Raw genomic sequence first — 27402 nt, forward strand, 5'->3', positions numbered from 1 at the left:
ATTTGAATACTTTTATTGGTATAACAGGAATAGACAAAATATCTCTAGAAAGTATACTTATTCAAACCCAAAACCTGTTCGACATGAGCAGTGTATTTGTAGCTGGAGTCACAGAATAACAGTGAAAAGTCCTTAATAATAATATTATTATGCAGAGCGCCTTATTATTAGCAGTGTAGTGAATACCTCATCTTTGGGGTCAGCTATAAGCAAATAAGAAATGACTTTATGGCACATTGTGAATAATAACCCTGGATAATCGGATATTAATCATCTTCCCCACCCATTTTCCAAAGGAGCATTCCCTCTTCACACTGCCTGAGTCACATTACTTTGAGTAGAGTACATCAGGCTAAACATGTAATTGTCACAACACTATTGTCAAGCCCGGCAGTTTATGCTGCAGACAAACGGCTTCCTTGTCTGATAGCCCTTAACGACAAACGAGAGTCATTGTCACGAAAACTACCCGGAGTTTCCTGAACGTCGCTTTGTAGCATCTTAATAGGATGTGTGGAAGAATATTGCACTTTGATAATCTCAGAGCACCGCATGGCACAGGCTGTCAAATAATACAAAATTGCAAAGCTGTGAAGGCATGCAAAGCCATCTTTATATTTTGATGCAAGCGTTTATAGTAGCGTAAGTAAAACTGCTGGATTTCCAAAAATGACCAACTTATTTGTCTTAATATTGCCTTTTTAAAAAGCTACCTAAAGGATACACTTAGACTACGCGCTTATTTCACATTGCTTGTATGGCTCCTGTCCTTAAAGGAATGTGTGCTAACAGCTATTTCACAGACTATTTGAAACGTCAAAAAGCATCCTCTCTGTGTTCAAAATCGTTCCCCACATGGGTCTTTAGACAGCATTTTCTACAACATGTGTCACTTTTTTGACCTGTGAGGAGCTATTGTTACGATATGAGGTTTTTCTTCAGTCCTCTTTATGGGCATCTGCGTCTTCAGAGCACGTCTCTACTGTCTGCACAGGCAGTATAAGACCAAGCATCCAGCGGGTGCCAAAGACGTCCTTGAGGTTAGCTCTCCAGGGGTTGCAATTCTCTGCAAGTTGCCCTCTCTGCATCTGACACCATGTCTGCCCCCGGGCCACCAGCAGCACCTGCTGACAACAGAAACCTGCACACACCAAACCGATGCCCAGCCACACGTACAGCATCAGCACCAGGAACAACTGCAGGCCTGAGATTGTTCCTGTGAGGAGATATTGAGGAGGAGAAATTACTGTCGCATATATTATTGTTAGAATGGTGGATGGTTGTAGTAAAGAAAAGAGTATTAAATGAGGTCAGTGTATATACAAGTAATACCTGTTAGCCTGAAGCTCAGGCAGACTGACCTAAATGCTTAGTTTAAGACCATTTTGATCTCAGTGAAAGCAAATATCATTAGTGTGGCCTAGCTTTGCTAAAGCCCTGCCGCCGTGCTGTTTTAACCTTCTGTATGCAAGGGGCATCTAATCAGGACAAAGTTAGCTGAACGTGCATGAACTGAGAGGCTGCGCCAAGATCCAGTTTGTGAATCATGCAAACTCTAGCAGACTCCAACAATAAAAATATTGAGTTGTTAATTGGTGTCCCCTCTGCGATATCAGCTTTAATGGAAAACTCACCCATGAAGAAGTAACCAGTGGAGAACGGGAGAAGAGTCAAAAAGGTCAGGGGGTTCTCAAAAGAGATAGAGTACTCCACTGTTAGAAAGGCCACGCCAAGAACCAAAGAGTATAAACATGTGCAGGATGTGTAGATGCAGAACATGATGAAGTAGCGCATGTTTTTGTTGCCGATGCAGTTTCCAGTGAAGAAACAGTGGTGGTCCCTCTTAAGGATAACCTTCTTGCAAAGTTTGCAGAAGTGACGGCCGTTTAGGAGGTAGTGCGCGTCCACTTTATCTGAGCAGTGAGGTGAACACACTGGAATCACAGTCTCGTTGGCACTCTCAGCTGGGTATTTAATAGTCATTATGTAGTTCCCTAACGCATTGAACATCAAGAAAAGGAACATAACTGTATGTAAAACTTTGGACCCGTCCAGTGATGTACCCTGACTTGGGAAAATTGTTGGAATGAAGAAGCCAAAGTGAAAAATGAAGGTAACTGCTGTAGCCGTAAAAAAGTACGCAGGTGCTACAGCGTTGAGAAGTCTCAGTTTTAACATCCGGGTGAACATATCTGTGTGGGAGCAAAGAACACAGTTAGCAGTGCAAGTGCAAGTAACTGTAAACGTAACTGCGCAGAAGTTTCTGGTCAGTTTGAAATGTTCTTTCTTCTGAAAGCAAAGCACATTTGTTTGTATCTAATATAACAAGAACAATGACCCAAAATGGTCTAAATCACAACTAATGGTCTGTGGAATCATAAATGATTTATCATTTTAAATGGAACATGATAATAAATTGAATAAACTGGCCTGTTTACATCAACCACCGCTCTTTCTGTGCACATTATGTTACTTAGTTCAAGTTTATTGTGCTAAAAGTCTAACTGGGCATGCGTAGAGAGCTGAACACAGTTGTGGTCAGAGGTTTAGATTCACTCATCATGGGCATCATACTCCCTTTACAAACCACCCCATGTTGGCTTGTATGGGTGTTTATCCTTTTTTAGGTAAAGGCCCTGATGTTTGCACAGTTTTGTGGAGGGAGCAGTACTTCCTGTTTTATAAAATCTGTTCTTGCTCTCTCTCCTCTCTCTTTTGTTTTTTTTTTTTTTGTTTTGTTTTTTTTAATTTACTGCATGAATTAACTTTTATTCCTTAAGGACAAAGTGATCATTTTCCAGTCCTTTTTTTTAAATTTAGAGACTATAATCAGACTGAGACAGCCAATACAGGCACTTATTTAGCTGCACTTATTGCTTCTCCAATCAGCACACTATTTTCAGTTGTGCTGACATAATTGAAAAATGGTTTTTCTAATGACTAATCAGGCTTTTAATATAACAAACTTGCATTAGGAAACACGAGGTGCCATCAAACACGCATTTGCTGAAAATAGGTCTCTGTATGCAAACACAGGTATTCATGATGAATCACTCTCAACACTTTTTACCAATTTCATGTTAGATGCAAACACAAACGTGCAGCCAAAACAGAAGATACTATAGTACAGTTTTAGCAAATAGACAAAACAAATTCTCAGCTTATGAGGATTGCTAAGTACTTAAAGAATTGGCAGTGCTGTTTGCAATTTAAGGGGCATCAATAGTCTTAATCCAGCAGTAAAGTCATTTAGTTGTAGGGAGATTATTACGTTAAGATACTTGAATTAAATAGTAGCAAATTGGAGGGAATGACCCTTCCAAGGACACAGTTTGGTTTGAGGAGAGATCAGGTAGTTCTTCCTTTCCATTGTGTCCAAGTGGTTGTTCACAGGGGATAACTGTTTAGTTCTATGTCTACTACTGAATGCTCTTTACCTGACAATATGAAACCCTGAAATAAATCACACTGAATTTAAACCATTTACAAAGAGCACAGTGCAGAAATGTGAATAGAAGAGAGAATGTAAGCCTGCCGCTTAGAGTTAAAAACTAATTTCTGAGCAAAGTGGGGGTGGGGGACTCCCAGGGGCCACTGAGAATAGCAGTAATGTCTTATCCCTCCCTCTGTCATCGCATAACCTGCAGCACTGAAGGATGTGCAAATCAAAAGATAGCAAACGACGAAAAGGAAAGAGGGCGGTCTTGCAGACCAAATTTAAAAGTTGGTCTTTACGTCCCTCATTAGAGGGCATCGACAGTGTGGATGCTACAGAAAACAGAAAGCATTTATAATATAACCGTAGTTATCCATCTCCTTCGTGTTCTGTTTTCTTTCAGAATTACATTATATCGTTTCCAGTATGTTAATGATTGCGCCAGTAATGTTATTTCCCCATAATTTCATCTCCATGGCGCGACGCATCTGCCTACCTGCAGATGTCAGAGAGCGGAGGAGCTGTCCTTTCAGCACTACGGAGCCTCGGAGCTCAGGAGCTTCTTCAAACGCACACAAGAAGGTTTCTTTGAGAGGCACTGACGTCGTTTTTACATCACCACATTAACTCCTTTGTCTACCGCCACCTGCTGGTCCGGATGCGTCTGTGTTCCTCTTTTTCTTCACGTTTCCCTGTTAACAAGACAAAAAAGAAATTTCAACAAAGCAAAACAAGTATTATTATTTTCACATGGTTAATTCCCCATATTTAATTCCATATACATCCATTCAATAAGTATATAGTTATATAATAGTACATTTTTATAAGATTAATCCTTCACTTTCTTTCCATGTGAATAACTATTATTATTACAGCATGTGAACAGTCTGCAGTGTTTAGGGTCAATGCAGGAAAGAAAGAATTCAGTAGGTGGCAATGTATCCTCAGTTATCTGACGTCCCATGCTGTTAGCGTAGAGGTCCATAAGCTAATTTTAGCAATTTCAATAAAATGAGCTTTACTCACAGGATGTAAGGCAGCTCAATGCATTTGATTTCTTTTGTTAACATGACATGACTCTCACAAACACTCCATACTAAAACACATCTTGTTGTGCAGGAGTCATAAAGGCATCAATTTTCAACATCTCACAATATAACAGGAAATTATAACTCCATTGGCAAGTCTACATGTTTACCCATCACCCAATGGACCACTATCAGTCAGGTATTGGCCTCTCCCTGTTACAAATAAATATTCTTTTTATTATTTTGTCTTTGTTTAAAGTACAATTAACTTGAGCACTAATACATTTTGCATCATATCTGTTACCAGGTTAAGTCTGAGATAGAAGTAGAGTAATGTCTCTAAAGAGCTTTCACTTCATTACTTTAGTCTAGAGACCTCTCCTTTAAGGTAACATAAGATTATTGTTAATATTAAATCCTGTCTCGCTGATATTGAGATTTCTTTTTGAAAAGACACCTGTCTGTAAAAACATATACAAAATTATAAACAGGAGATATTATATGTGTTCATAAAGTAATAAAAGCATGTGCAATAGGGAGCACAGGTAAATAAATATAACCTTTTTAAAATTTTCCTGTGAAATATTAGATTGTAGCTTTAAAATCTTTTGTACCTCATTCCTTCATAGGAAGCAAAGTATTTACAAATATTTTTTTCCAATTTCATTGTGAACAAGAGGCAAAGCCAACAGTGAAATATCCTGGAATCCTGTGATCAGAAATTAAACTAAACATAATACGCAACATGCAACATGCAACATTATAATATAATATAATATAATATAATATAATATAATATAATATAATATAAAACATATTAAAATATCTTCAAAAATATCATCAAGAACAATAAAACTATTTAAACGGTTTACTAAATGGTGCGTGGTAAGAGCAACAACCCACTGACAGATGAATAGTGACTGAGTAGTTGTACCCACAAAACAATGCTGTATATAAAAGTTGTTGTTTTGTATCTACACTTGTGATATATTCTAAAGTTTTTGTAGATATTTTTTATAAAGAATGCAAAATATAGAAATAATGATAAATGTATATTTTAAAAAAACAAAGTAGCTTTAATTTAATAATGCTTAATTGTTTTCAAATATTTTTCCTTAATATATTTAAAAACATGTATTTTTTAAGTAAAATATACATATTTTTCTGTCTTAAATGGAATAAGCCTTTGTATTTGTGGGATGTAAACTGGAGTACGTAAAATTCAGTTTCAGATTACTGTGCATTTGGTGTTCAAAGTTAACATTAAAATATATATATAATTCATTTAACCACTTAAATCGACCTAGCTAACTTTAAGGTGGATGTCTGGTCAAATATATTTTTATGTAACTTCGAATAAAACGAATGAAATTTTGTTGGCATCACCATTGCTTGATGATCCCTTAACGCCTCCAAAGCAGGTTTTGAATTGTTAGACGGCCCCTGCGAAGGTGGGAGTTTCTCTTGTTTCTTGGCGTTAAAGAAAGATCAGCAGCATCTCCATCACCGCCGGACCTCAGCGATAAGGGAGTTTTATAAGGTGAGTGAGGTAAATATTAAAGCCGTGCGTGCCTGTAGTGATAGAAATGCAAACCGGAAGGCTTTGCTGCGCTATTAGTGGCGCAATCGTTTTCATCAAGTTACGGAGCTGAAGGAAGGTGGGTGTGCAGGCTGCTGTGAGTGCTGCAGTAAGCGGGGGAACCGAGAGTCGATAAAAATGTCTGATTACGGAGAGCAATACCTTTTCCTTTATTTATAAATATCTTAAAGTTCACGGTACAGTGTGGTGGTGGTGGTGGTGGTGTTGGTGAGGACGAGCCTGTCTCTGGCAACGTGTCAGACTACTACACCCAAACCAGGTGCATCATTTCTCCTCTCTGTCACACCTATTGTTCCCGATTGTTCCTCGTGGACTTAGCTGCGTGGCAAACCTTGAGTGAGCATCGTTATGTGTAACTTGGGGAGCCCGTTTTTAATAAAATAAGGAGCCCCTCAGACTTCCATTCATGCTGCCACCCTCTGTCTGTGTAGCCTGATGCTGTTCAATCTGGACTCTGTTGGATTCGCACAGAAAAAAATGATACCGGTCAACTTCTTGTGACTTGTTGATTCGATGCTTATCCTGCTACATGTGATGTGGGTTTTAACACAAGGGTTACCCTGTAAAATAAATGTGATTCTTGAGGTACATTGAGCTTTTACAGTAAGTAAAGCTAGCCTTTTCTGACTGTGTTTTTTCTGTTTTCGGAAATTGGGCAGAGTACTAAACTGACATCTGGTAACATTTCCACCCGACTGTGCTGAAAGCAGGTGGCCTTAAAAATGCCAGATTTGCTATGGACTTTTGACATCTTAGTGGAATACAATATGTCAAACCCTAATGAGAGCCTGGGAGGAAATACATTTAGAATGGTGATATTCAGATTTTAGCCAAGATGTAGAGCGTAATCTTACAGGACTCAATATATGCACATCTCATGACGTTTGATAACACCAGATGAATGATAGTAATGATAGCAATTAGTGTTGTTTATTCCTTAATTAGAGAGGAGGCCTATCCTGTTTCCAGGCTCCCAATTATGCGTGTTCTATAAATAGAGGTATTGCGCTTTCAGAGAGATCTCAGAAATATCAAGAAGGGTCAGAATTAGTGTCACAGGTTGGAGTAAACAAAGCCTTGCGGGTGTGAAAAGGTCGTTTTTGAAAATCAAGGACTTCAGAATCACTGCAGATGCTTTAAATGAAGGGGAGAAACTGTATGTTTTTACCTCAGTGTTTTAGACAAACAGATAGTAGGTATTTGTGTGATCGAATTCATACCTAGATGACAAGAACATTGACTAAATTTGCAGCTGATCAATTGCTTCAGTATAAAATATGTATATATTTCATAGTTTCTTACCAAAGTGCTGTAAATTAGTTGCAGGGTTTTATCCTGTTCCTTTAAAATTTGATCCATACGAGTGCACACACAGTAAGTGTCACACAGGCATTAATATTTCAAAAGGCTCTAAGCTGAGATTGAACAAGGGCTTTTAGTAGTGATACGGATATGGTGCACTTGTGTAGCACTGAGCAGGTGCAAAAGGGATGGACAATATTGAGACGTATGTTAGAGCAAGTCTTAAACCACGTTAAGCCTCGTGTTCATTTTCTCCACATACTTTGTGTTTGGCTGTTTCTTTGTGTTTGTTTCAGCACCACGAGCAGGAGGACAGCTCCAGCTGAGCAAGTAGATGAGATGAGATTCTTTGCAGTTTTGAGATTAGACAGAAGTGGAAAGCATAGCATAATCTGTGAAGATTAATACCATGCATGCAATAATTTGCACAAGGTTTAAATATTGCAAATGTTAAATGTACCAAAATCAGGTGGAGTAAATAGAAGACAAATTATGTGATACCTCTTGGTGTGCTACACCAAAACCAAACACTGTGTTTTGAAAGACCTGGCTAATGTATTTCACATCTCATGGCCCCTACAGGATTAACTGTATCCTATCACATTATTGTGATGTTATTGTAGGGTCTTTACCTTACAATATAAAGTGCCTTGAGGCAGTTGTTATGTTATGATTTGGTGCTTTATAAATAAAGTTGAATTGAATTGAATATCTATTATTTAACCAGTTAATATAAAGCCATGGTTAAAAAACAAACAAACAACAAAAACAAAGTAGATCCTTATGTATGTCAGGCCATAATAAAAAGAGATGACTGTGCTGACGTGCCGCCTTTAATACAGTGATGAATGGGAGTTACATGCATATTTGAGTCAGGGATCGTAGAGAAATGGCTCACGTTGCAGACAGATTGCTACCGTGTAGCACAAAACACGGGTCATCCAGTGAACCATCCCTCTTTCTGTTCTGGTAGTAATGCTGATGATGGTGGTAGTCATGCAGGTTCTCACAGTGAGAAATGCAGTGCAAGTATGGCTTGTGTGCACCAGACATTCATGACTGCACCACATATTTGATGTTTTTCTGCAGGTCATCTCCTCAGCCCCACCACCCCACATCCCAGACTACCAGATGGAAATAAGAATGTCAGAAAACCTTTGCTGTCCTTTTAACAGACCGTTGAACACAAACAGAATATCAGAACAAAGCAAAGGCTGATGATACCACAGTTAGCTGCGAAAACTCCATTTGTATTCCACTTGTCATCTAACCACAGCATTTGTTGGCTCGGGCTTTGTTCTTTTGAAGTCTTTAGTAGAAAGTAGGCGCCCTGCTATTTGAGATTCAAGCTGTGAATTTTTACTGCTGTTCCTCCGAGGTCTATCACAGTGATGCTGATGCATGCAGCGCTGTCACTGATGTATTGTGCACAGACTTTCACAAAGAAGCACCCCGCCATAAACTTACCATACAATGAGGAGTATCAGATATTCACAGTCATACATAAATGTCAGACTGTCTTTTGATACTTCATACTGACAGTGCCTTTTGTGGGCTAGCATTCATATCAGATAAACCTCCTTAGACATTCAGAGAGGTCACAGCAGCAAGAAACAGCATCAGATGCTGTAATTTTCAATTTCTAGTTATCAGATGAATCTGTACGTATTAATCAAATATTTCGAAGCAACTATGCTATATATTCATTGCAGTGTTTTTAAATGTGAATATTTTCCTTTTTTGTTATGAACTGCTGGTCGCACAGTACAATATGTTATTCTCCGCAGGTATGTTTATTAAAATGATCTGGATATCTGCAACAAATTAAAGTCCATTAAAGTTCTTTATTAATGTTTTCCACAGTAATATGTGCATATATTGCACTCAGCTTTATTTTCAAGCAGCTGTGGTGTTTAAAATAAATAGACTGTACATGTATAGGTTATATAGTGTGTAATGCTGATAATTATATCTGTTTCCGTAAGTCTCTCTTTCATTAAACCATTGCTGATTGTTTGCCTGGCAATTTTTTGTGTGCCAAGTAATTAAATGCTACTTTTTTATGTAAATATGGTTTAGATAGTGACAGAGACGTTTGTCCAGAATAATATTTTCCAACAGACAGGATTTTATGGTTGACGTGGAGGTGAGGTTTATATTGATTGGGGCTCAGGTTTTCTCACAGGCCCAGTTTTAGGATCATCTACAGGAGAATTTGCAGTGTAAGAAGCTGTGGGTGGAATCTTCCACATCCTGCGTGGTGTGCAGAGAAAATGCAGCTCAGAGAGGTTCTGTGGTTACTGAATAGGTCAGGTACAGTGTAATCAAGCATTCATATCTTAGAGCCAAGAATCACAGATGCTACATTGGTCCTAATAAGGACTGGCCCAGTCCACACAGCAACAGCAAGGCAGACACACAACCACAATCTCTCGGGGCCTTCTGAGCATGTGCAGCCAGACAGGAAGCAGGTGTTAGGTTTGTTGAGGATAGCCTGTGTGTGCAGTCATCGCTCCAGTCATGCAAAGGCTCATTCAGCCTTCGGAAGGAGGCTGGGTGGGGAGGGGACGGTGCGTTAACTGTGAACTCTGAGCAGACACACCTCAGTGATCTGTGTTTGTGTGTCTGATGTGATAAAGAGCAAGTTGTGAAAAGAATAAAGCCCCCTCCCTTTCCCTCCACTGAGCAGGTGGTGAGCAGATTGCATTAAAACCTCCGCCCCAATCCTCCTCAGCCTCAGGCTGAGTCTGACAAGGGCTGCCCATCCACACATCCTCCGCCCAAAACCCTTCACAGCAGAGGATGTAGCTCCTGCAGAGTTAGGAATAAGATGCATTCACACATGACATCCCTGTCACAACAGCAACAGTCTACCAATCAGATGCACCACATAATAATGGAAATGTCCCAACTGACTAGCTCAGTGTGAAGTTAATGAAGAATGTCTTGCATGTCTTGCACTGAGATGGACAATCAGAATGTGTTTAATTTTCGATTGTTCAGGCAGAACTTGCCATGTATAAATGTAGCCCATAAGCCGAAGAGCTCACATTATTATGCTCCTGATTTGGTAAATGCACTTTCATCCCTGGACTTTGCTTTGATAAGAAATTATTAAACTATTATTGATCTTCTGTTGGATTATTTGAGGGCTTAACCATGTCCTGCAGGAAAAGTACCACAGCTGCTTTTGAGTGTGTTGGTGGAAAACTACCGGGGGGAAATCTACAGGGGGCATTCAGTTTTAACCCCTGTCTACTACAGGGGGTTAGACAGAATAATATAAACTGACTCAAGGTGTAAAGTCACACAATTACAAATGCTGCAATGATCGTCAAATGCCAGTGTGAGGTGGAAAAAATACATGTATGTTACTGGGAATTATGCAGGTAATAGACGAAAATATAACTGTACAGGCTAAAACCTGAAATTATGAACATAATTACTGCCGTGCTCCATTTGTTTTTGCTTTTTGTTAATTGTTGCACTGTTGAAATTTTTATTTCTTGTTCATTTTCAGCCAACAGCTAAAGCAGGCATTGACATGATGCAGAAATTGTAGTTCAGTTAATGACTGCAAGGTCAGTCTTCAAGGCTACTGGTTAACCCTAAACCATAAGATTCCCACCATCGCACTTCAAACTTGGCATCGTGTTCTTCTATTGAGCAGCTGTCCTTGCTCGGCACCAAATATGAATGCTGCATCTGTCCAGTGAACATTATTCCAAAGCTTCTGGTCTTTGACTGTATGTTAATTAGTAAAATGAGCAAAATGCAGTCTTCACTACATCACTCACTACAGACCCTGCGATAAAACTTTGGTATTCCTTATAGAGCAGATTGCTCTAAAGCTGAATTTTTTATCATCAGCCTTTCCTAATTTGTTAAATTTTTAAGGCTTATTTACATCAGAAAATAGTGTTTGGCTCTAGCCTTGCTGGATATCGCAACAGCATATAAATCGTCTAGAGAAGCTGCTAATAATAATAATAAGATACTAGAGAAGCTGCATGGACTTGGACTGCTGCAGGAAGCAGGCTTCGAGTCATCTGTATCTGATGCCAGTGGCCAAGGGTCACTGTAAGCAGTGTACAGAGAAACAGAAGCCAAAGCTTCTCAGCTTGAATGGATTCTCGATAAGTGCTTCAGCCACTGATGTTTGTTTCACTGTCTGCCCTTCAACATGATTGACAGGAGAGCAAACGCATAGATTATATAAAAGAAAAATATGATCCTCCTTTGAAGTTTGATGAGGCCAGACTGGAGGTTGCACTGACTCCCCATCTCATCTTGAAGTACAAAGCATTACAAAAGGAAAGGGTCTGGTTATCATGGTAACCTAGTTCTCTCTACATAACCCTCTTTTTTTTTTACAGTCTTTTAGGTGATACCATTATTAAGCTACGAATTTTATCCATTGTAGCTTTAAGGTTTTCATCAGAGTCAAGTGGCAGTTATCTGTTAAATTTTTTTGTCTACCTCCACTCACTTTATCCCATACATCTCAGCACGAAAGGTCGGAGGAGATCTCCCACCATGTGTTCTCTCATGCAGTTTCATTGGCTTTTTAAAAGTCAAATAAAGAGAGATTCTTTATGCAAAACACTTTTTAAAAACTAGGATTTTGCTAATTAGGGTCTCACCTTCAGAAAACCCTGCAGGGCATGGCTGACAAAAAGAAAAGTTCATGCATATTCTACCAGCTCCGAGCCGTCACAAAAGCAAACGATAAGGGAAATGTCAAATCTTTCCTGTCTGTGCAGGTGCGGCCGTCTCGTGCAGAGAGGGCATACTTTGCAAACACAAACAGAACAGCGGCAGGGGGAAAATGTTTAACAAGGCTGCAGTCAGTGCAGTCAAGAGGAGAAGCGCGCCTCTGAAGTCGTGAATGTTTTATTTATGGCGATTGCAAATTGTACTCGGGGTTATATCATAGTTATTGTGACAGTAAGTTGATTGGGTGCAGAGGTTTGGAAGTCACCAGAAGTTTACATTTTATATATAGTTCATTTCTCAGGAAAAACAGGCCCATCGCTCTCTCGTTCTCTCAGGCAGGGGATATATCTTGATCCAGCTGAATGTTTTACGAAGGAATGGGAAGTTATACAGAGACTGTCCACCAAATGCTTTATGGTATTTATTAGCCCGTGGTGCAGCTGGGAATTAGAATCCAGCCTCTCTGAAGCAAATTTATATGTAGAGATTACGGTTTTCCCTGACATGGATTTTATATCATAGCAGCTTCTTATTTCAGCATGACAAATCATCTGTGAAGAGATATGGCACAGTTATTTAAAGGATAGTAAAAGCTAATAGTGGATGCCAACACTTGGTTTGAATATTTATTTCTTTATCTTGCTTTCACAGCCCAGCATATCCAGTGTCTTTGATATGGCGCTATATGGTGGAAGACAATGCAAGTTTGTTTGGCCCAGATTCATGGCACAGAAAATGGATCCTAATGACTTTGGAAGCCTCCCTGTTGTTTTTCTTAGCACCACCTGTTATTTTTGTTTTTGGTGTGATTGTTTAATAGTTATTGATGCCAAATTTGCTTCACACATTCATGTCCCTGTCAACATGGATTCCACTCACTTAGGTGAACCCACTGACTTCTCCTCTAGTGCCATCGAGAGATCAACAAGAGTATAATCAGGTGTCTTCGAGCTAGTAGGATTCCCATCAACCCTCAATTGGTTGGACAGGTTTTGCCTTCAGGACTAATTCTTAATAGCAAAGATTCAACAAGGTGCTGGATTTTGGTCCATATTGATTTGATAGCATCACACAATTGCTGCAGATTTGTCAGATGCAGATCTGCCGTTGCACCACATCAGAAAGGTGCCAAACTGAATTGAGATCTGGTGACTGGGGAGGCCTTTTGAGTACAGTGAACTCGTTGACATATCTTCAGGTGATGATTTGAGTTTTGCAACATAGTGTGTTATAGTGCAGGAAACAGTCATCAGAAGATGGTACACTGTGGTCATAAGGGATGGACAGGGTCAGCAGCAATACTCAGGTAGGCTAAGTCTTCTGTTGGCCTATTTTTCTGATGTTGTGCGAATTGTAGCCTCAGTTTCCTGTTATTATCTGACAGGAGTGGACTACAGTGTGCTCTTCTGTTCCTGTAGCCCAAGTCCTTTAAGGTTTGTGTTGTGCGTTCAGAGATGCTCTTCTGCGTACATTTGTTGTGGATGTTTGAGTTACTGTTACCTTCCTAGCAGTGATGGGAATAACGGCGTTACTTTTTTCAGTAACGAGTAATCTAACTAATTACTATTCCTATCGTTACAACGCCGTTACAGTTACTAACAAGAAAATGCGGTCCGTTACTATTTTTCAACAAACAGACGGTTGAAGCTGTGTTCAGCTTACCGCATCTTATATCAGTTGCACAGAAGTAGCTGTAAGTAATCTGGACGCTACAGCTTTAAGCAGCTGCGCGCGCTCGTAACTATAATTAATTACTTTTTCAAAGTAACTTGCCCAACACTGCTTCCTAGTAGCTCAAAGTGGCTATTATCCTCTGATCACTCACTTTAACAAGGTATTTTCAACCAGAAAACTGCAGCTCACTGGCTTTTTCTTTTTCTGACCGTGATCTGTAAACCCTAGAAATGGTTGTGTGTGAAAATCCTGAGAAGATCAGCAGTCTGACATACTCATTGTTATTGGTGCATGCCTGGTGCACAAAACACGTTGCATTCAAGGTTATTCAAATCATTATTCTTCAATATTCTGATACTCGGTGTGAACTTCAAGAGGTCGTATTGTTGGGCTGATTAGATATTTGCATTAGCAAGCAGTCGAACAGGTGTACCTAATAAAGTGCCAGTGAAAGGGTTTGTGCTAATTAGCACATTTTTGCATTGTCACCATCATTGAGCTTGTTGACATGTAAATATTAGCTTTTTGCTTAAAATACTACCATCAGTGTTTCTAGAGTTTCAATATGAGGTTCTTTTTCTTTGTGTTTTAACAAATAATTTGTAGGTAATGACACAACAAAAATAGTCTTTTGAAAAAAACAAGAAGCTGGTTTCATCAAAATAATATTAGTAAGGGCATGAAATATGTCTGGATTGAATCGCAGTCTACCGCAAGTGATTGATTTGTTGATGAACAGTGAAATTGTTTTGTCTGACACACACACACACACACACACACACACACACACACACACACACACACACACACACACACACACACACTTGTACATTCATGACTTGAGAAAACATCACACTGAGTTATATTCATTCTTAGGAGCCTCCTTTAACCTTCACTACTTCTAAAACACAAAAAATATCACAGTGAAAAATACTGTTAGGTCCATAATGTGTTGGACTGAGATTATGTAGTTTTTATCACGAACGTCACCACAGCAGATGTTAAATCAGACCGCCAACGTGTGTTTGAAATGCAGAGTTTTTACCTTCAAGGAGATTTAAAAAAATAAATTGCACTGTTTATGAATCACATTTTACAGACAGTGCCTCATTTTTCAATGTTCAAAAGCAATTGGACAAACTAGCATAATTTTAGATATAAGGATTTTTTAAAGATACTTGGATTAAAATCCTTTGCAATCAAGTACTTCGAGTACATCAAGTGTAGAATCAACAGACAAAACTAAATGCAGTGTTTTCGCCCTCGAGATGCTCTACCAGACCTTCAGTTGGTGCTTGTTTTTTTTATATTTCTGCCTTCAGTTTTGTACTTAGTAACTGAACAGCATGCTCTGTTGGGCTGAGATCAGAAGAATATCCAATTTCTTTGCTTCCTTGTCTTGGGTTGCTTTTGCACGATGCTTTGGGTCATTGTCCATTTGTACTGTGAAGCCCTATTTGATCAGAGAATACAGCCACGGACACTTTACAATTCATCCGACTGCTTCTAACAGCAGTCACATCCACAATAAACACCAGTGACACAGTTCCACCATGCATGCTCATGCCATAACATTATCTCTACCATGTTTGACAGATGATGTGATAATCTTCAGATCATTAGCTGTTTCTCTCCTTCTCTATACTTCTGAATTCTGAGATGAATTTTCAGACTTTTTTCGAAGGTTTTTTTTGGCGAAGTCTAATCCAGCGTTCTTGAGTGTAACCGGTGGTTTGCACCTCTATATTTATATTTATGAAGGCATTAATTGATTGTAGACTGACACACTTTGTCTCTCAAGTGTTAATGACTTGGGTTGATGTTGAGAAGTTGTTTTTCTTAACTATGGAAACAATTCTACCATCATCCACTTTAGTTGTCTTCTGTGAATTTCAGGCCTTTTGGTGTTGCTGAACTGGTCAGTCTTTTTTTCTTTCCTCTCTAATCCTCTGGAGTCAACGAACCCGCTGGTGTGTCCAAATCACATGAGCAGTTTAAGATGGCGTAGCAATAAGACGCAGCCTCGCTGAGTCTCTGTCTCAACTTGTGTGGAAAGTGCAGACTTTTTAAACTTAACAGTGCAGTTATGTGAATTTTATTGACGGTTTAATGCAGTCCTACCTCACAAAAACAGACTGAAGCCAGCAAAATAACCATGCCTGTGTTTCCCATGTTGTGGACACATCTTACTGTAAACAACACTACAGAAGCATTTCAGATATTTAATAATGTGACAGTGTTGCTCTTAAACTATGTAAAAAATAACAGTTACAAAAGCAAAAATGTACCGAATCACATTTAGTGTTATGTTTTAGATCATCTCAGTAGATATTTGGGTTCAGGTGTTTGCCTTAGTTTGATATTGCTGCTCTCCCAAAGTGTGGTTAGGGTTGGCACAGACAAACACAAACATCCATCAGCTGTTTTTCTGGTGCACTGAGCAGATTAGATGACTTGAGCTAGGTTTTTCTTCTTTACAGCTTGCCATTTTTTCTGCTTGCCCGACTCAAACTTAGGTGTAGCTCATCAGAAGCTCACGGCTCCTGTATTGACTTCAGCATCTGTGATGATAATAGTCTCACTGAGCACAGAGGAAAGATACCACTCATTCTGCCAGCGGGAAGCACAACACTGCTTCACAAGCCAAACATCAGTTTGTAATCTGCTGCGTTGGCTTGGAAGCTTGATTCGGAGGAGGAGAGATGTGGGAGCAGAGGGAGAGGCTTAAAAAGACTCCGGATTTGCAGAGTCAAATAAGCTGGAGGAGAAATGGATACCTTGGGATCAGCATTAGCATGTCTGAGCGTTTAAGCACGAGGGTTAGGACAGAAGAGAATAACCATGGAGTCGCAGCATTAAACTGCTGAGTCATGCTGTGACGTTTGTCCAAATGTTGTGCAAAACCACTCCACAGTCAGCCTGTATCCTTCAGCATCCTGCCCGGTCCTTGAGGTGCAGAAGAAGAGTTTCACTGTTTGCATCAGCAGCCGGCAGCAACAGAAGTAAGTGACTTGTCTGGTAAAGGAAGGGGGGAGAGCTCAGTGGGTCAGTAAAGGTGTGTATAAGCTTCTGCAAGTCAAAGTAAAACGTAGCATGTTTTCAGTTTATACTTACCTTGCGGTCATCATTTCTGTTAGGAAGATTGCAAAAGGGATAGAGCTGTTGTAGAAATAAACCACTTAGATTTAGTCTGTTAGTCAGACAACTTGGACAAAAATAATCTCCAAAAATTCATCATCCAGTAGCTGCAGGTATAAACTACACTCATTTCTTATAATTTATGTGACAAACTACTTAATGGCAGTAGGAGTTTCTGTGTTTGTTTAGTCAGAGCACAGCGTTCGCTCTTTGTGCCATAAATGTATTTGTTTACTCGTCCATTTTTAGCGCTGAAACAATCCCTTTGTTTATACTAATGGCTCAAATTCATCACTGGCAAAGGGAGAAAAGGTGATCTATGAAACAGAGTGTGTATGTTATGGATTCAATTTGTGACCAGTCCTCAGGGAATCTCCTTCCAAGTCATCTCCACAGGGAGGATGCTGCTGTATCTGACAGCATCTGAATATTGACTGTAAGCTATACAGTTTCACAAGCCCTTCCTGGGTTATATTTTTAACTTTCTGCTCCTCAGACCTTTTCCGAGTGTGACGTACAACACTCGGGCAGCACTACCATTGATCTGCTCGCCTCCTACACGAGAAATCTTGCTGTGCACAACATGAGGTGTTTGGTAAATGCTTCAGAAAGCTGTGATGGAGCTTCTCAAGAAGTGACATCATTGGTGCAGCGATAAATCATCCCTAGATTAGGTTCAGTAATCGTTGCCAATTTGATGGCTTTTAGCCTCCTTTCCTTTTTTCTCACTCTGGTACCTTTTCATTTCTTGGCTGCCGTTTCCAACTGCGACTCACGCAGCGTATTTACTACAGAGCATGCCGTTCTGTGACAGCAACAACATCTCGTGGAATATTATTTTCACCATGAAATCTGGTCGTTTATGTGAATCTGCAGCACTGACGCGGAACTTTGTCAGCACTGCGTTTCGGCTCCATTTCCTCCGAATGTTTATTTAGTAAGGAGTGTACACAAGTCGAGCAGCTGGGAGTGGGGACTGTATTGATTGAAAATGAGGATGGTGTGTGCTGGAGGACAGATGGTTCAGGCCTTCATTCTGTGGTCATGGCAGTGTGAGTGATCATATCCTGTGCACGCTTCACAATCTGTTCGAGCTTGCAGTTGGGTTTGTTGTTAACTCTTGTTGGGCTTGGGCTTGTTTGTATTTTTTCTAAAGAGCATCCGGTAAATCTGTTATCCAGTTTGTCACTTTCATGTAGCATCTCTACTTCCATTTGTCTGATAAAGAAAAGGAGCAAACGGATCAATTGTAGCTAATGGACCGTGATGCTCATTAAACTGATCCTTGCAAATGCAATCATAACTGCACTTAGAGTGTGTGTGGCAGTTGTCTGATGAAAGTGAGTCACAGCAGTGAATGAACTTCCAGTTTCACAGATTATTGCTAACTAACAGTGTCATTCTGATTCTTTACAGGCAGAGGCTGGGTATTCAAAAGATGGGTGCAATAACAACAAAGACTAAAGCTGTTTAGAGTGACCCGTGTATTCTTTGAGAGATGAATTGCCACATTATTTATCACACAAAATGAAAAGGTTGGCTCATAAACTGTGAAGTAAAACTCCTCATTTAGCTGGATTGGGTGCTACCGCCTAACTTGAAGTATGAAGGTGGTTCTTGTTAGCTAATATTAGCACACTTTAGGTATATAACACTGCTGTGTAAGTGTAGTTTATATACCACCTGTGACTCTTTTAAAGCCTTTCATCTTCAAAACATGAGGAAACTTATTTGTTAAGCAGATGAAGTTTACATGTAATAAAATGTGCTTTTACAATGGAGTTTTTAGCTAAATGCTAAATATTAACATGTTAAGATAATGCTAAATTAGCATTAGTTTAAATACTATGGCTGACACATTGTAAGTGATGCTCATCTGTATTTCCCATTAGATATGGTCCAGTGCTGATGGCTCAGTCTGAGCTGTTCGTGACGAGAGCTTCCCCTGTGGAGGCGAGGCCCGTGGAGCTAGATGTTCTGGGGTTCCTGCAACGTTTTGGGGATGAAAACAGCACAGCTGAGAGATGCTACCGCTCGCACTCCCACAGCAGCGTCCTCCAGGGTCTGCCATTTGGTGGGGTTCCCACGGTCCTCGTCATCAATGTCGTAATCTGGATGGTAAAGAATCAACCAAACTAACTAACACTCAATATTACTACACAATAATACAGAGCTTCCCAAAGTGTGGGGCCCATTGCATCGGGGGCGCGGTATGAAAAGGGGAAAAAAAAACAAAAACGCTTGGACACTGCTAGCACAGGGCGCCCGAATATGCTGAATGTGTTTCCAAACCAACTACTAACTACTCCTGACATGTTGGAGATGTTTGCCCTTTATACAGTAAAGTTACAGCGGGATACAAATAATATCAGGCTGATCCTGCCACGATTTGTCCCCCCGGTTCAAATCACGGACAAACAGTCTCCCACAGCTGTTTATGTATTTGAACCCATTTTGCACAGAGGCATTTTTTGAAAAATGTATTGATAGCAATGTTGAATATTATTACACAGGAAAAAACAACTACATGTAAAATAATGACACCGTGACGCCTCTGCCTTTGTAGATGGAGGGACAGTAACTGCATGTGTATGTAAGCGTGTAAAACCTGAAGATAGAGACAAAATACTGTTAATCTGACTATCTGCCATTCTGCAATTCCTCTCATGTAAACAATAACAAGACATAATGTGGATTGCACAACACTGGTCACTATATTCTTCATTTCCAGTTAATACTTGTACAGCTGCTGTTATTGTGTATATATTTATTTATTTATTTATATTTCTTCATACTTCTTATATAGTTCTATATTGTGTATTTTGTTGTACAGTTATTTTATTTTCAACTTTAATTTATATATTTTATCTTATTCTTTCCCAGTTACCCTTCATTCTAATTTGTGTTGTACAGTTATTTCATTTTTAACCTTAATTTATATTTTATTCCTTCCTAGTTAAATTTACCCTTTTTAATTTTTCATATTTATTTCCTATCTTATTCATAGCCTTTTCCTTTTTGTTTTCTTTAGGTCACGAGCAGTTGTCCAAGCATTTCACTGCATATCGTACTGTGTATGACTGTGTACGTGACAAATAAAATTTTATAATGTGGCGCACAGCTGACGTGAAAAAGGCACATACCTTTGACGTTGCGTGACGAACTCTGTATTCCTCGTCCACACGTAAACGCAAAAAAGGAGTTTTAAAAAATCTCAGTTTTCGGTGATTTGAAACGCCGTTTATGTGTGGACGAAACAGCTGCGTAAAAGAGTTAGTAGTTTATTTCTTACTACCTGCAGATTACTTGTATTTGCTTAATTATTTACTAAATGTTTGAGGTGTGAAATAAACCGCAATGGAGCAAAATATTGGGTGTGTGTGGTTGCGAGGATATTAGTGGTGGCGGAGTGGTCAGGGGGTGGGAATCGTATTTCTGTATACGGAAGGTCGCCGGTTCGATCCCGGGCTCTCTGTCCTGGTCGTTGTGTCCTTGGGCAAGACACTTTACCCTACCGCCTACTGGTGTTGGCCAGAGGGGCCGATGGCGCGATATGGCAGCCTCGCTTCTGTCAGTCTGCCCCAGGGCAGCTGTGGCTACAACTGTAGCTGCCTCCACCAGTGTGTGAGAGTGAATGAATAGTGGTATTGTAAAGCGCTTTGGGTGCCTAGAAAAGCGCTATATAAATCCAATCCATTATTATTTGTGCGTGCGCACCCGGGGGACCGCGAACATTTTTCTTGTAAAACAAACTGTCAGTCATGGATTAGCCTCCCCACAGCTTGGGCATCAACATTACTGAACAGTGTGAGATCATTTTGACAGAGAATGAAACAAAAATATACTTTATTTCCACATATGTTTGCGCAAGTTTCTGTAAATACACCTATTTCCAATTTTCATGCAAAGTATAAAGACATTAGGAAATCCCAAGGTTTTTGCACAATACTGTAACTCTGTAGCGTCATGGCAAATTGAGAGATAAACTTATTTCAAGTCCTATGTTGATATTATCTAACGGTTCCATTTTCTCCTATATTGATTAATCTACTCACTATTCCCTTTTTGTCCAGCAGAAAGTAAACAGTGATTTGTCTCACAGCTAATATTGTTCAGAGACTTTTTCTCTGAGCGTGAAAAAAACAGAATATCTTTATATTCGAGAAACTGAAACAGTGGAGTTTTGTATGAAAATAAAAATGAGATTCTTGAAAGTTATTCTTTCCCAAATTATAAATCCTTCAGCTTTGGTAAAAGCACATAAACATCTTCCAGTTTATAATATTTGTGTCACCTTCCCCTTTTGTATATTTAGAGCCAAAATCCATAACATCTGCACTAAACTACCTAATCTTACAACTCTGACAAGGTCAGTAGCAAGTTGTGGGACTTACTATATCCTGTATAACACTTTGCATATGGATCTGTGCATGCACAATCTATAATCCAAATGGAAGTAAAAGCACTGAAAAAATAAAAACCTTCAATTGCTGCAGGACCAGGATAACACCACTACCTTTACTCAACCTACCATAGTTTTTCAAACCTATCCACCGTGTACGGAGGTTGACCCAAACGCAGGACTCCAAAGATAAAAGGTTAACTCAAAAGGCAGCTTCAATGTTGAACTTCTACAAAGATACAAAAGAAATGCAGGACAGGAGTAAAAAATCCAAAAACAGATCATCTTCAAGGAGAACATGATACTAGGAAAGACACGGCCACGAGGAAAACTTGACAAAGGACAAAGGGAGACAATAACTAATGAGGGCAGAAAAAACAGGTGGGAATTTCAAAAGCAAATAAGTAATAACAAAACAAGGGAAGTAACACTCAACATATAACACGCATGAGAGGAGAAACTTTCACAATAAAACAGGAAATCTAACTAACACCGAGACAGTCTCTCAACACAAAATTGACACAGACAAAAAGGTAAACAAACACAGAGACACGACTGACTTCACAAAGGAGACACAACAGGACAAAACCCAGAGAAGAAACTAAGGGAACAGAAAGGGAACCAGTGAACCAAAAGTCATCTATAACTAGCCTAGAGACACAAATAGGGAACCATTAACAATAAGAAAATAACAGAATACAAATAATAAAAATCACAAGGAAACTACCAAAACTCAAAATCCTGGGTCACACATCAGGGACCCAACTCCATTAGTTTTGTTTTTTCTTTTTAAAAAGCTCTTAAACAGGATATAAACCACAGTTTCCCTGGTGACAAACTTGTGATCCAAAGCTTGACTCCCACTTGTTCCGCATGATCATTCAACAAACAAGGAGCATCAGGAGGATATCAAACACTGATTCATGTGTCCTGGAAAAGCTAGAAACACACAGAAAGCTTCATGTTTTTTACTAATTGCATGACATCCCATTGATTATGCAAATTTCGAACCAAAACTCTTACAATTGCATGTAACGTCAAAGAGTCGTGACTTGTTTTGTTACCACCACTCCAACCTCCTTCTGTAGACTTTGTTACTCTTTAAAAATTGAATTTGCACTACAGCCCACTTGTCTGAAATATACCAAAGGCTGGGGCAAACTGCGCTGTCCTATCAACTAAAGGCTAAATGCCAAAAATAGAACTTTAAAAAAAACAACAAAGGAAAACCTTTTCTGTGTGTCTAATATTGCCACAGTGTGTGCGTGAGGGGCCTGAACCAAAAGGTCATCCTGTGCGCGTATCTGTGGCACCAGCAGCATCTTACAGAACAGCAGTAATTGACGCCCAAGGACAGAGACTTTTGAACAGAGATCTCCGATATATGTATATATATATATATATATGCATGCATGCATGCATGCAGAATCACCATTCAAGTTATTTATTAGGACAGTCAAAATGTGGTGTAGGCGTGAATGTCAGTGATAATGGCTTAAAGCATTTTTAATTTGTAGTTCTCTTCAGGAAAAGGCTGGAAAAATAAACCCAAACTTTAAACTAAACCAGCGCCTTGCAAAGAACAAAACAAAAGCTCAATGCTTTCTGTTTGTCTCCTCATTGTCTGGGTTTTGCATAATTATGTACAAGAACAGAGAGAAATACAAACACATTATGTACATGTCATAGACGTCAAGTTAAATCTGCACATTTTAACGTCCTTTTTTGCAAAGAATAATACAGCGTGCGCACTGTTTACAAACACAGATGCATTTCTTTTCCTCCCGTGTTCCAGATAATAATAGGCTTCCATTTTCAGCTGTCAGCTAACTCAGTTCCACTGTCAGGCCTTGTCAGGCTTGATCTCTGCGCTGATAGGACTTCTCCATCTGCCACCTCCATGTTTTAATTGGCTCATTTTTATCAATGCCTGGTTGTCAAGCCAACAGCGAAGGTTGAGCGCTGTCTCTTAATGACGAGCATGAGTCAAAGCGTGCTTCCCCCCAGGTGACGGGAGCACGCCTCTGCATCAATTCCATCATCATACAGAATAAATCATCAGTGGGACTTGAGGAGAGCGTGCCCACGCATAAAGGCAGAATAAACCGAAACAACTGGGAAGAGCTGGACCAAAACGAGATAATGGAGAGATTCTTATTGTGCCCTGACTGCTAATGTAAACACAGGCTGTTTATTCATCTACAAGCCCCAGTCAAGTCCTCTTGATTGTCATTGCATGGCTTTAGAGTGAATCATTCGACATTCATGGGCGCTTTCTTCCTATTAGCACAGCTGTCACCCCTTATCCACTAAACCTAATGTCTTTTCAGTTCAAATGAGGTAATAATTTAATTGCTGCAATTAAAATCAAACAGTCATCACCACTTTTACTGCGTTTGTCAACCTTCATCCATCACGGTCCAGTTATGCTCAATGATATTTCATCAGGGAAGCTCAGCACAAATCCACTATTGTACAGGATTGAATAGGGTTTTATTTTGGACCTCATTGTTGTGCTCAGTTTGCTCTCCATTTGTGGAAAATGGGAGGTATTCAGCTTGACCGCGCTCATTTTTTTCCTCACTGAACAGCATATGTCCGCGTGTGCTCGCTAATCTATTTCTGGACCACATAGCATACAGACAAAAAATGCTTCATTAATGCTGTGGCATTTTGAATCTGTTGTTGTAGACTGCTTTTTCGAGTGATTTTAGACAGAATCAAGGAGATATTTTATCTAGAGTATAATGAGGACAGAGACTGTGTAAAATTGTTCTTCTGTGTTTGTAGTTTTTACTGCTGATCTTCTCATGTCTGAGGAAAGCTGCTTGGGACTACGGCCGCCTGGCTCTGCTGATGGAGAATGACAGGTAAATCTCTCACTCAACAATATCAGTTAAACTCTGACAGCTATGGCAACTTTTAACATGTAGTAAGAAGCCTCAGTGGAGAGAGAGAATTGATGCTCTAGCTCCCTCTGCTGCATGTAAGTGGTGGCAAACTGCCTTGCTATACTTGAAACACTGATAATACTTTACTGTATTTGTTTTATATTAACAGTGAAAGTAAAATTTCATGGGATGGTCAGAATTTATTCTTCGCTTAATTCTCTATTGAATGGAAACACTGATTTGGACATTTAAGCATGTTATCTATCTTATATCCACACCTATGGTCAATTTAGAATAACCAGCTCACTTAACACTGTTAATGTTTTCCATCCAGGTTCATGCAACACTCTGCAGCAGTTTTCTTTGTGCTCGCTCCGAATCTCCTCTTCAGGGGAATGTGGGCTCGATTAGTCCTGCCTGACCGACGATGCCCTCGTAGCACTTGAGGGCAAGCAGCATCTGTTCTCTTTGCCAAGCGGTCGTCTCTCATTGTAATTCAATTACCCTGCTTAATTTGACATCCTGTTGAACTGTCAGTGTTATAGCCCACAGAGACAATCCACAAATTCAACTGCTGCACTTGTTTCACCATGTGAACTGGACCACATGTTATATTATTTTAATGTCTTCTGTGTATGCACAGATTGATCCCAGATGGGTACAGGGACTGCAGCAATTACGGTACATCTTGGTGTATTAATAAAGCCATGTCCGGCTATGATCACCAGGATTCTGTTTCTTTGTGTGTATTCTTCCTTATGCAGTCTCACATCCCTGTTTTATGGAGAACCAAGTGAGAAAGAGAAGTCGCCTTCAGAATCCAGTCCCTCTGACTCTGAGACCAAGGACATGGTATGCTCAAATCTTATCTTACATTTTTCAAAGGATACCTCATAATTTATTTCCCATGTTGCAACATTCTTGTTGTGCTTCTGCTCCTGCATTTCAGGTGTGTTTTTATTTCACATCATCAGACTAGCAGACAGTTGTTTTCAGTTTCTGGCAGAAGTTATGACGAACACACCGCATACTCATGTACCAAATAAGAGATGAGCTGTTGAACATAGTGGAAAAACTAGCAGTAAAATATTTTATGTGCTTATTAGGGGTTTGGAGAGTTAGCAGTCAGCAGTCACATGTGATAAATTAAAGCTGGTGAATGTGTAAAACACACTAGCCAAATGTTGGTCAGTTCTTTGGTTATTTCATGCTTCTAAATAAGCAGTTTTTGCTGACTCTGAGCTAGTAAACTGGATTACCGGCCTAGAAAAGAGCAGTGCCTCATCTTTGTTGAAAGAAGCTTCCCTTAATCTTCTGTTCTGACCATGAAGAAGCTTTTCCATGGAATTTTTTCTCTGGACAATCTAGGTCAGTGCAATCATGCAATCATGTGGTGGGGAAAAAGGAAGATGTGAGCTAACTTCTCAGGAGTGGACATCCCAACAAATTAACCCCAAGGTCAGAGTACAGCAGAGTACATGACAGTACAATTAGACACAAAGCTGAACAAGTCTGTCTCGTTCGGACGGTTTGCCAGGAGAAAGCCCCTCTTCTGGAAAAAGAACGTAAACAGCCTGGGTTAGGTTTGCAAAATTGCATCCGATGAAACCGCAAGACTTTTGGAACAATGTCCTTTGAACAAATGAGGCCAAAATGGAGATGTTTGGAAATAATGCACAGTGCCACATTTAGAGAAAAATACAAATGCCTCTTACCAGCTGTCAAACATGGTGGTGGAGGGGTGATGATTTGGGTTTGTTTTGCAACCTCAGGACCTGGTCACCTCGCTGTTATTGACTCAACCATGAACTTCTCTGTATACCAGAGTACTAGAGTCAAATGTCAGGACGTCTGTTTGACAGCTATAGCTTGGCCCAAATTGTGACAAAACACGTGACAAGACAATGATCCCAAGCACAGCAGCAAATCTGCAAAAGAATGAGTGAAAAAGAAAAGAGTGAAAGTCGTCCACTCGAACTCGAGACCTCAACCCGACTGAAATCCTGTGGTGGGATCTTCAGAGAGCTGCAAATAAAAGAATGCCCACAAACTTCAATCAACTGAAGCAACATTGTAAGAAAAAAAGAGGGCAAAAGTCCATACAGGATGATGTGAAATACTGATGAAGTCATGTTGTTGAACTAAAGCTACTAAATCAGATGGTGTACTTAATTTTTCACTGTGAATTTTTTTTCTGCAAAGCACTGGAAACCAGGAAGGGGGATCATAATGGGATAATCAATACAATAGTATCGGAGTACTCTGCATCAGAAACCCCACTAATGCAAAAAGCATTTAAGTATTATCAACAAAGATCTGGATGCTTAACATGAATAAATGTGTTGTGTGACTGTCGTAGAATTAGATACTATATCATCTGAATATTGTCACTCATGCATTAATGTATAAGTAGGCGTTTATTATTAGCAGCAAATCAACTGGTGCTCATTTCGAATGTTTCGTATCCAGCTGCACCGAATGAATGTTTTCACTGTGGATTAATCTGCCAATTATTTTATTTTTGCGAGATGTCATTAGGCACGCTAAACAATTATTGCAAATGTTTTGGTAATTGATTCACTTGACTTACTGGCTAACAGATGAATGAGTTCATATGTGCTTGTATAAATTGTTGAGCAGCTGAATTCATAACAAAACATTAACATTTTAAGCTTTTTATGTGTTTGCGTGCAAAAATCATGATTTAAAAAGTATCTAGTAACTAAAAGAGTCAGATAAGTGTAGCAGGAAAAAAGTCATTGAAGTGACATATAGCGGAGAAGAATCAAAAGAAGCTAAAATTTGTACTTAAGCACAGAAAGCTGCTTGACTAAATGCACTTAGTTCCAGTTCACAACTGCACTGAAAAGCTGCAGCTGACCCTTTCCACGTGTCTCTCTCTTGATCAGTGACCCATGTTCAGCTTTATGTTTGTGGCGTGCATGTGTATTCTCATGCATTTGGCGGCAAAACACATCCAAACAAAAACATCAGTCTGCTCACCGAATGGCTCTACAGTGCCACTAGTGGTTAAAAATACCACAGCATATTTTTATGCACTATAATAGTGTAATTAGGGCAAAGAGGCACCGTGTTTGAGGAGGAAAAGGGCAGATTCCAGTCATCGTTACACTGCAAATTATGAAGGAGAGGGCCTCATTTTAAAGAAACACTATCATTACCAATAACATTGATGTTAGACAGTCTGCCAGTCT

The 27402-nt window shown here is 39.6% G+C and overlaps 2 protein-coding genes across 5 annotated transcripts in view; one reads left to right on the forward strand and one right to left on the reverse strand.

Annotated features, from left to right (window-relative positions):
• Positions 1 to 24: 24 nt before the first annotated feature.
• zdhhc22 (zinc finger DHHC-type palmitoyltransferase 22) lies at positions 25 to 4043 on the reverse strand. The gene is made up of 3 exons (XM_005916754.2): positions 3933 to 4043; positions 1635 to 2192; positions 25 to 1216 (listed from the first exon to the last, which is right to left on the reverse strand). The coding sequence occupies exons 2-3, from the start codon at positions 2188 to 2190 to the stop codon at positions 939 to 941; spliced, it is 834 nt and encodes a 277-aa protein (XP_005916816.1). The 5' UTR covers positions 2191 to 2192; positions 3933 to 4043; the 3' UTR covers positions 25 to 938.
• A 1844-nt stretch (positions 4044 to 5887) lies between these two features.
• The window catches only part of tmem63c (transmembrane protein 63C), a 37660-nt gene continuing 16145 nt past the window's right edge, over positions 5888 to 27402 (forward strand). The window contains exons 1-4 of one of the 4 annotated variants that reach the window (XM_042218223.1): positions 5888 to 6013; positions 18787 to 19012; positions 24087 to 24166; positions 24952 to 25039. In XM_042218223.1, the coding sequence (XP_042074157.1) occupies positions 18803 to 19012; positions 24087 to 24166; positions 24952 to 25039 (378 nt within the window). In that variant the 5' untranslated portion in view covers positions 5888 to 6013; positions 18787 to 18802. Of the gene's footprint in view, positions 6014 to 16067; positions 16759 to 16786; positions 17947 to 18786; positions 19013 to 24086; positions 24167 to 24951; positions 25040 to 27402 lie in introns of those variants that run through there. The other 3 variants (XM_014331940.2, XM_014331941.2, XM_042218222.1) reach the window with 3 other exon arrangements.

This window comes from Haplochromis burtoni, unplaced genomic scaffold, assembly GCF_018398535.1.
Source record: "Haplochromis burtoni strain Fernald_Lab_line unplaced genomic scaffold, NCSU_Asbu1 Contig_16, whole genome shotgun sequence".
Taxonomy (NCBI): domain Eukaryota; kingdom Metazoa; phylum Chordata; class Actinopteri; order Cichliformes; family Cichlidae; genus Haplochromis; species Haplochromis burtoni.

Bases quoted from the DNA above. Each gene is read 5' to 3' on its own strand.
- zdhhc22 (XM_005916754.2), bottom strand. From the start codon at position 2,190: ATGTTCACCCGGATGTTAAAACTGAGACTTCTCAACGCTGTAGCACCT. The intron at 1,217-1,634 runs GTGAGTTTTCCA...ATCTCCTCACAG, and splicing joins CACTGGTTACTTCTTCATGG to GAACAATCTCAGGCCTGCAG.